Source organism: Stomoxys calcitrans, chromosome 4 (genome assembly GCF_963082655.1).
Source record: "Stomoxys calcitrans chromosome 4, idStoCalc2.1, whole genome shotgun sequence".
NCBI classification, from domain to species: Eukaryota; Metazoa; Arthropoda; class Insecta; order Diptera; family Muscidae; genus Stomoxys; species Stomoxys calcitrans.
Window position 1 is genome coordinate 162,112,368 of NC_081555.1, and position 9,940 is coordinate 162,122,307.

At 40.1% G+C, this 9,940-nt stretch overlaps 1 protein-coding gene across 1 annotated transcript; it reads left to right on the forward strand.

The window, feature by feature from the left end:
• Window positions 1–908: 908 nt before the first annotated feature.
• Window positions 909–9,518, forward strand: LOC106087808 (uncharacterized). The gene is made up of 5 exons (XM_013252979.2): window positions 909–962; window positions 1,067–1,165; window positions 1,243–1,431; window positions 8,829–8,908; window positions 8,982–9,518. Exons 2-5 carry the CDS (start codon window positions 1,094–1,096, stop codon window positions 9,514–9,516), a joined length of 876 nt encoding a protein of 291 aa, XP_013108433.1. The 5' UTR covers window positions 909–962; window positions 1,067–1,093; the 3' UTR covers window positions 9,517–9,518.
• Window positions 9,519–9,940: the final 422 nt, after the last annotated feature.

The window sequence follows — 9,940 nt, forward strand, 5'->3', positions numbered from 1 at the left end:
AAGTCATAGAAGAGGACATTGTGCAAACTTTTGAGAAGATTCGTTGATAAATCGGGCTGTAAATGCTCTAGAAGTGAAAGTCGGGAAACATATTAACGAAAGCTATACTTGAGGTATTTGGACCAACTCCAATGAAATCCAACAACTATCTTAAGAGTCAAAAGATAGTCCTTAGTGCAAAATATCGAGAAAATCGGTTAAAAAATTACCATGCTATTGCAATCGATCTGTATACTTATCAATGGGTCTACAAACGGGTGTTACAAACAAATGCATTAACATTTAATACCCTATACCACAATAGTAGTGTGGAGCAATGCTTTCCATCTGATTGAAATGGTTTCAATTGAGAACATCCGGTTGACTCAAACCTCTTATGGTTTATGTCACACATTCAATTTTAAGCCACCCTAATCTGCTCTATAGTACAACTTTTTAGCGTAAAATACTAGTAAACACCCTAAAAAAGCCTTCTATCAATTGTGTCAAATGTCTCTTAGGCCAGCTGTCACTACACAGCTACTATTGCCCGACCAACAAGGTTCCCAAAATATGGTGACTAAAAGTTCGGGGATGTTATGAGCTTTTCATCCAAGAACTTTACCGTTGCTCTGTTGCTCATTCACTCGCTCGTTGGCTGGCTAGCCTCCAAACTAATCATCTTAGGTTTCTACGAAATTCTTGAAATTATTTTCAAAAGTTCTCCAGAAACACGGAGCACTAGACGACGACTATGGCGAACACTGCTGCTCGTGAAGAAAAACTGAAAGAACTGCTGGCAAGACACCGGAAAGCACTATCTAATGGTGCAATCGTGCATTGTATGACCAAGTGCACGAACTCTCTGGATGATAAATGGCTGAAACAACCACAACCAACCAACAAATGGCAAATGTTTTATATAGAAGGCCATGGCCAAGCATGGAGTTTTGTTTTATTTGGCAGAAACCCTACGAACTTTGGTAAGTGTGAAACAAAAGCGGATATTAAACCAACCTCAAAGAAAACACCCAGAGACCTAGACCAGTGATACTTGGACAATTTATTTCAACACTTTCGCCCATAGAGAGAATTATAACACTAAACAATTGCAATGGTGGCCCATAAATGGCTGATATATGGAACCCTTCTCATATGGATATTAGTCACCTTGATGCCATCTAAGGTACATTTGTGGAGGTAAGAGTGGACAAGACAACGAGCGTTACTTAACATGCTGTCCATTCCCTTTAATCCATTTAGATAGATGCGGGATGTGTCTGCGCTGAAAAGGGTGTGGACTACTGTGCAACTTGCAAGGAACGAAAGATTGTAAGACCTAAACACAGATATACCGAAGATAAGCCAGCGCTTGATGTTGAACCCATTGGAGATAAATGTTATTGCACCAAGAAATTGATTCAACCTGCTGTATTGCCCAAGGTTTTAAAAGTGAGTAGACAAAGGTTAAACTTAAAACAGTGAATCAAAGGGTTTGGAAGGTGGGGCAGCGCATGGGTCCAGAAACGAATATGGTTCGAGAAGTCTATTGAAGATATTTTTAAGGTTTTGATAGAATAATGGAAGGACTTTTTGGCAGTAGATCTGAAATATGAACAAAACAAATTCCAAATGTTCTACAATTATGTTGGCAACATTCAATGGAGTGGATTGTGTGGCGGATATTGAATGTTTAGAGATGGATTTCTACCGTGTAAATATCCAAATAATGTCCGATCTGGATTATACCCCTCTAAACAAAAAGGTTTAGAGGGGTACCGGAACTCGCTGTGCCAAATTTCTTCGAAATAGAATGAAAAATAGTCTTTTTATAGGTTCTTTACACAATATGGGGATATCGGTATCTATGGCAGCTATATCCAATTATGGTCCGATCTGTACCACATTTGACAGAAATGGGTAGGGATCTACCAGAACACACTGTGACAAATTTCATCGAATTCGGATAATAAATATATCTTTATGGCCTCAATACCCTATATCGGGAGATCGGATGGCCGGTCTAAAGGCAGCTATATCCAAATATAGTCCGATCAGAACCGCACTGCACAGAAATGAATAGGGGTCTACTACAGAACTCTCTGAGCCAAATTTCAACGATATCGGATGAAAAATAACGAATTTATTGCCTCAAGATTTTAAGTCTGGAGATCGGCTATATAAAACTAAAATCCGATTTTATGAGATCAGAAGGTCAGGTTTATATACAAAGAATACGAAATCATCAAAAATTTTTTTGAAAAATGTTTTTATACCCAAGGTATCTGCAAAATTTTAATACCCCGTTTTTGGGTATGAATGGGTAAATATACATGTATTTACCCAATTTACCGGGTAAATACACATAAATCTTGCATCAACCCAAAATGTTAAGGACCCTTAGCAACATACAAACATTTTCTGTAGACAAACTCTGCACGGTTCGAAAACATGCTGGAAGACAAAAGAAAAATTCAGCCGAGTTGGTAGCTTGCTGGGATTACCGGTGTATGGGTAGTGGATTCGATTCCCACCAGAGACCTGATTTGTAGTATCAAAAGGGTGGTGGTATCGCTACTGTGGTATCAAAATAAACTAAAATAGTCAAAGTAAGTCTGTTTTGAGAAAAGACTGCTGATATATGGAACCCTTTTTCATCTAACCCTCCCCCTTGCTATTGAAGAGTGACCCGGTAGCTTAATTGGTAGCGAACATGGATTGCGAGTACATGGGTCGTGGGTTCAATTCCCGTCATAGGCTTTGATTTGCTTCTAATTTGGCAAGTGATTATGTAGCGGACTGTCACTACTACCTAACCTTTACCCTTAATAATGCGGCACCCACATACATGCAGAAATGCCCGAAATTGGTCATTTAAAGGTTTGGTAATCTATATAATATGGGTTATATGAGTAATTTACGAAACCAAAGACCAATTCCGTATATCAGACCTTTCTGGAATGTAAAGCTAATTACGCTCTTAGTAACTTTTATTACACTTTTTGCATTAAAGACGCATAACCATTATAACCATAATGAAACATTTTGCGTACATACATATTGCGTATAGCTTGAGGCCGGCATTAATTTCGTGTTTTCCCCACTCCAATGCAGTTCAAATGGTACCGAAATAACAGAATGATGTCACGTTCTTCAGATATAGGTTGTATGGGAGCAAACTAGCCGAAATGTTTGTTTGTGCTTTGGTTTAGCATAAATTTTGTTTTGACTCTGGGATTCAAAACTTGCCCTTTTAGTTTGTCTTTTATAGAAAACAAGTAAAAAAAGTATTAAGTTTGGCCGTGCCTTACTTTGGATATCCAAATCCCCCTAGATATATATTTATTATACTCTCCACTATAGGATGGGGGTATACTAATTTCGTCATAACGAAATTGCGTCTAAGATCCCATAAAGTATATATATTCTTGATCTTTATGACATTTTAAGTCGATATAGCCCTGTCAGCCCGTCCGTCGGTCCTTCCGTCTGTCTGTCGAAAGCACAATCACTTTTGAAGAAGTAAAGAAAGCCGCTTGAAGTTTTGCTCAAATACTTGTTATAAGTGTTGGTAGATTGGGATTATAAATGGGCCGAATCGGTCCATATTTTAATATAGCTGCCATATAAAGCGATCTTGGGTTTTGAGTTTTTGAGCTTTTAAAGGGCGCAATTCTAATCCGATTTGGCTGTTGTTTTGCACGTGGTGTTTTGGTATCACTTACAACAACTGTGCTAAATATGATTCAAATCGGTTCATAACCTGATATAGCTGCCATGTAAACCGATCTGGGATCTTAACTTCTCCAGCCTTTAGAGGGCGCAATTTTTATCGGCTGAAATTTTGCAAGAAGTATTTTGTTATGACTTTCAACATTTGTGCTGTGTATGGTCCAAATCGGTTCATAACCTGGTATAGCTGCGATCTTGGATCTTGAGCCGCGAGAGGGCGCAATTCTTATCCATTTTTGGCTGAAATTTTACATGAGGTGTTTAGCTACGACTTCCAACAACTGTGATAAGTATGGTGCAAATCGGTACATAACCTGATATAGCTGCCATAAAAACCGATCTGAGATCTTGACTTCTTGAGCCTCTTGAGAGCTCAATTTTCCTCTGATTTGTCACAAATTTTGTACAACGGCTTCTTCCATGACCTTCAACATATGTGTCCAATATGGTCTGAATCGATCTATAGCTTGATACAGCTCCCATATAAACTGATCTCCCGATTTTGCTTCTTGAGCCTCGACAAGGCGTAATTCTTATCTTATCTAATCCTTGACTTCTACAATGTTCAGCACTAAATTCATTAATGGTCCGAATCGGACTATAACTTGATATAGCTCCAAAAGCATAGCAGTCCTTATTCATTATTCTTTGTTTGCCTAAAAAGAGATACTGCGCAAAGAACTCGACAAATGCGATTTCATGGTAGAGGGTATATAAGATTCGGCCCGGCCAGACAGAGACCGCTTTTACTTGTTATACCCACTAGCATAGGATGGGGTATACTAGTCTAGTCATGCCGTAATGTAAAAATGCAAATTTACTCATAAACATTTCATTAAGCAACAGGTGCAAACTTCTCACATATCAATGAGTGCAGTCCGGTTCAAGTTTAAACTCAATAATAAGGGGCCTCCTTTCTATAGCCAAGTCAAAACGGCGGGCCGCAGTGCGACACCTCCTTTGACGAGAAGTTTTTACATGACATAATAGCTCACAAATGTCGCCAGCATTAGGAGGGGATCAATATCCGCCTATGACGAACATGCTAATCTCTGCGCTACGGTGGCCCTCCATTCCGATTTGTAATACCTCGAAATATTGACCTGCGACCCCATAGAGTATATATATTTTGGATCACCTTGATATTCTGAGTCTATGTATCGAAATCACAATAGTAGTCGAACGCGTAGAGTTAGCAGCTTGAAATTTTGTACAGATACTTCTTATTGAGGTAGGTCGTTGAAGATTGCAAATGTGCCATTTCGGTTCAGATTTGGATATAGCCCCCATATAAACCGATCCCCCGATATGACTTCTTGAGCCCCCAGAAGCCTCAAATTTCATCCGATTTGGCTGAGCCAAGTATGACCTAAATCGGTTCATAAACAGATATGGCGCCCATAAAAACCGATCCCCCGATTTGACTTCTTGAGCCTTTGGAAGCCGCAATTTTCGACCGATTTGGCTGAAATTTGGAACAAAGACTTGAGTTATGACTTTCAATATCCATGCCAAGTATGATCCGGATCGGTCTATAAACAGATACAGCTCCCATATAGACCGATCTCCGGTTTCGACTTCTTGAGCCTCAATTTTCATCAGATTTGGTTGAAATTCGGAACAAGGACTAGAGTTATGACTTCCAACATCCATCCCAATCAATCTATAAACAGATATAGCGCCCATATAAAGCGATCCCCCGGATTTGACTGCTTGAGCCCTTAAAAGGCAAAATTTTCATCAAATTTGGCTGAAATTTGGAACAAGGACTTGAGTTATGACTTCCAACATCCATGCCAAGCATGATACGAATCAGTCTCTAAAGATATATAGCCCCCATATAAACCGACCCCCGGATTTGACTTCTTAAGAAGTCAACATTTTCACCTGATTTGGCTAAAATTTGGCCCAAAAGCCCATATTATGACTTAAAACATCAGTGACAAGTTTTGGCATGCCTTGTCCAAGTACCGATACCCCGATATGACTTCTTGAGACCAAAATATTTAATTCAAATACAAACTCAGTTAAAACGGTAGCTGCATCTAAATTTGGTCTGATATTAGCCATTCATAGTTTGGATATCAGGAGGTCTGGAGACACTGCCTATTTAAAATTTCAGGGAAATCCGGTAATATGTGCCTTTTTTGGGCTTAAAACCCTAAATCGGCAGATCGTTCTATATCGGCCCAATATGCTTCGATCAGGGCCATATTCGAGTTAGATGTCTCAATACAACTCACTGTGCCCAAATTAAGTGAAATCGGGCAATAAATGCGCCTATTATAGGCTAGAGACCCTAAATGGTCTCCTAAATGGTAATTTAAGGCCTTTTTTATACCCTTCACCGTCACATCGGCATTTCATGTGCAACACAAAGAGGTATACATTTCTGACCCTATAATTTGGAAATATTTTTCATCGCCCATTTGTCTGTCTGTCTATAGATCAGACTGTCCCATTATCTGTCTGACCATCCACTCGTCTGTTCATCCATCTGTCTGTCCAACCGTCCATGATACCATTCGTTTTTCTTTCTTTCGGTCCATCCATCTACATGTCTATTAATCCACACTTTTCTTCATCCCCACGTCTGTCCATCAACCCGTCTGTCCATCTTTACATTATAACTTATGTCTATCCATCCGTCTGTGAACTCTCCCTTTGTCCCTTTTTTTCACCCGTCTGCCCAACCACCTGTCTGTCCATTCACCTTTCTGGCCATCTTCTCGACAATCTGTTCCTTCGTCTCTTCATTTTTCCATCTGTCCATATTTTCTTTTTTCGTCTGCCTGACCATACGTCCATCTGTCTGCCCAACCATCTATCTATATGTCCGTTTAACAATTCACCCGTCTGTCAATCCGCCCATATGTCTGTCTATTGATCCGACTGTCCCTTAATCTGTCTGACCATCCACCCGTCTGTTCATCCATCTCTCTCCAACCGTCCATGATACCACACTTTTCTTCATACATACGTCTGTCCACCCTCCCTTTGTTCTCCCTTCAATCCACATGTCTGACCATACTTTCATTATAATGTCTGTCTATCCATCCGTCTGTCCACCCTCTCTTTGTTCCTTTTTCGTCCATCTGTCAATCCACCTGTTTTTCCGCTCACACATCTGACTATATATTTGTCTATTCGTCCCTCCGTCTGTCCAAACGTCCCTGTTTCTATACGTACGTCTTTTCAACCGTCTGTTAAACCTATCTATACGTCCGTCTTACAATTCATCCATCTGTTAATTCGCACGTCTAGCCATGCTCTCCAGTCTGTCCATCCATCCGCCCTGCTGTCTATTTATTGGCCCTACTATTCATTCATCCGACCTTGGATATCCATGCATCCGTTCGCCTCTCCAATCTATCCATCTATTCACAAGCTAAAACTTGAATCTGACACTCATTGAAAAACCAGAATCTATCAATGTTTCTTAGAATAATTTTGCCATTTTTGCATAAACCGATCAAATTTTTTGACAGTGAGTCGTATAAATCCGTCCTAATTTCATGTTGATATAGTTCAAAAAGGGCCATATTTTATATATTCGTGATATTATTGGCAGCTTTTGGATCGATTCTGACCCTTGGCGGTCATTGTAGAAGTTATTGTGCAAAATGCCAAATCGGGTAAGAATTGTGCCCTTTAGGGGCTAAAGCAGTCTTATAGATGGAGCGGTTTATATGGGGGCTATATCCAAATCTGAACCGATGTGACCCATTTGCAATCCCCAACGACCTACATCAATAAAAAGTACGTGACTAAATTTAATGAAGCTTCACCCGATCGACTGCAATCGCAATTTCCACTAACGGACAGAGGGTAGGACAAGGCTAGATCGACTCAGCATGTAAAGACAATTAGGAATATATACTTTTCAGGGTCACATATCAATATTTGAGTATGGTAGAAGGAAAAAACAGTTTACAAATCGGGCCACAAGTGGGCGACCGGATCTTGAATATTCGTAGGGCCAAGATAGTAAACTTGGAGGTTCCCGGACTCTCTTGAACCTTGAAATTTCTGCGCTACGGTGACCTCCGCGAAATATTTGCCAATCTATAACAGTTGCGTGGAGGCCACCGTAGCGCAGAGGTTAGCATGTCCGCCTATGACGCTAAATGCGTGGGTTCGAATCCTGGCGAAACCATCAGAAAACAAATTTTCAGCGGTGGTTTTCCCCTCTTAATGCTGGCAACATTTGTGAGGTACTATGCCATGTAAAACTTCTCTCCAAAGAGGTGTCACACTGCGGCATGGCGTTCGGACTCACCTATAAAAAGGAGGCCCCATATCATTGAGTTTAAACTGCATTGCACTTAGTGGAATGTTCATGGGCAGATAAATACAACTCAGTGCTCCAAAATTCAGTAAAATCATGTATAAGTAAATAAGCCTTCTTAAGGCTCACGATCTTGGATCGGAATACAATATTCGGAAGGAACATCTAAATATAGTCCAATTTGGCATGTTCAATCTGTGTCAAAGCTCAAAGGAGTACTCGTAGAATTAAACTCACATGTATGGGCTGGAGCTTTAAAATCATCCCTGGAGCTACTGGGCCGTGTACAGAGGAGAACGATGGCGTTGATTGGGAACAGTGGGGTATACAACTCAATTGCCCCCTTCATCATCGTCGCAATGTGGGTTGTTTGGCTCCGTTCTATCGGTACTTTCATGGTGTGTGTTCGTCTGATATTCGTGTTCTTATTCCTGATGTAAGGATGTATGTCAGGGATACTAGACATTCCAGGAACTCACACCCGTTTGTAATTGATTGGCCAGCGGGCCGCACAATGCATTATAGAGAGAATTCTTATTTCGCCCGAACCGTTTCATATGTGGAATCGATTTCCGGCTAATGTTTTTTCCCACCCACTTTGACATCCAAAGATTTAAAACAAATGTCAAAAAGCACTACACCCTTTTCCACCCTCCAATTCTTAATTTCCTCTCACCAACGCAATGCACTGCATTCATGGGGACATCCCCTGCGTTTTGGCTGACAGAAGAAAAAAGAAAAAACACTTGGTTCTCTACTAAATTGCATTTTAACCTAAGAATTTCAAGTTATAACCATTAACCTTCTTTAAAATTTCTCCATTTTTCAGAAGAAACCTTGTGGCTGCCAATCTAGTCCCTCGTATGAGGCCATATTCAGCTCTGGAAGTTCCGGCTCATATGTGCCACAGTAGGTTTTGCATTTTTTTCCTACAAACCTACCGTTATTCAATCTCTTTTTTTTAAATCCCTTCAACTTTCAGAACCAGCTATGTAGGCACTGCACCCAAAGATAATTCCCCTCCCGCTGATCCCATAAGTGTCAGCTTGGCCATACAAGCTGGCAAAGCCATTGAAGTCCCTGAGGCTAAATTGGCCTATGGCTTTATGCAAAAACCCATCAATGGCCTGCCCAAGGTTTTTATGTCTTCGGTGAATGAGGAAAAGCTGTATGCTTTGAAAAGCGAAGTGATAACACTCAAGAAGAAGGTGCCCCTCACCAAACCAACAGAGGAGGAATATCCCGATGTCGAAGAGGAAGAGGATCATGAAAAAGCCGAAGACGATGATGAGGAGCCACCACGTTTGACCTACAAACAATTGGGCTATGTGGCTGAGCAATACAAGAATCCAATGTTCCAGGAAGTCAGTTCTTCCTACGTCGGTGATTATGAGCCCGAACATCCGGTAATGCGTGGAAAGGTTACCGTAGATTGTGGCTATCGACCAGGACGTATAGCAACCTGGAAAAAACTGAAACATGGTACTTATGGTAGTTGTGACAAACATAAGTACTAGCGATCTAGGATGATTTCTTGATGTTTTGTTAACGAATATAACTAGAAATTAAGCAACGATTTTTTGTACAATTTTCTATTGCCATCGATTTAAATAAATTGTTAAAAATTTTCTAACACAAGTTGTAAGAAGTGAATAATGCCTTAATTTCGATTGGACTGATCAATGGATTTTAAGAAATAATAAATGAGTTCATTCTCAACCATTAACTGAGATGCGTTCCTCGAAACATCAAGGATAGATATTTTTTCGATGTTTCCTCGAAATTCGATAGAAATTAACTGTGTAGTACTCGTGCTATAGGAGTACTACACAGTTAATTTCTATCGAATTTCGAGGAAACATCGATAAAATATCTATCCTTGATGTTTCGAAGAACGCATCTCAGTTAATGGTTGAGAATGAACTCATTTATTATTTCTTA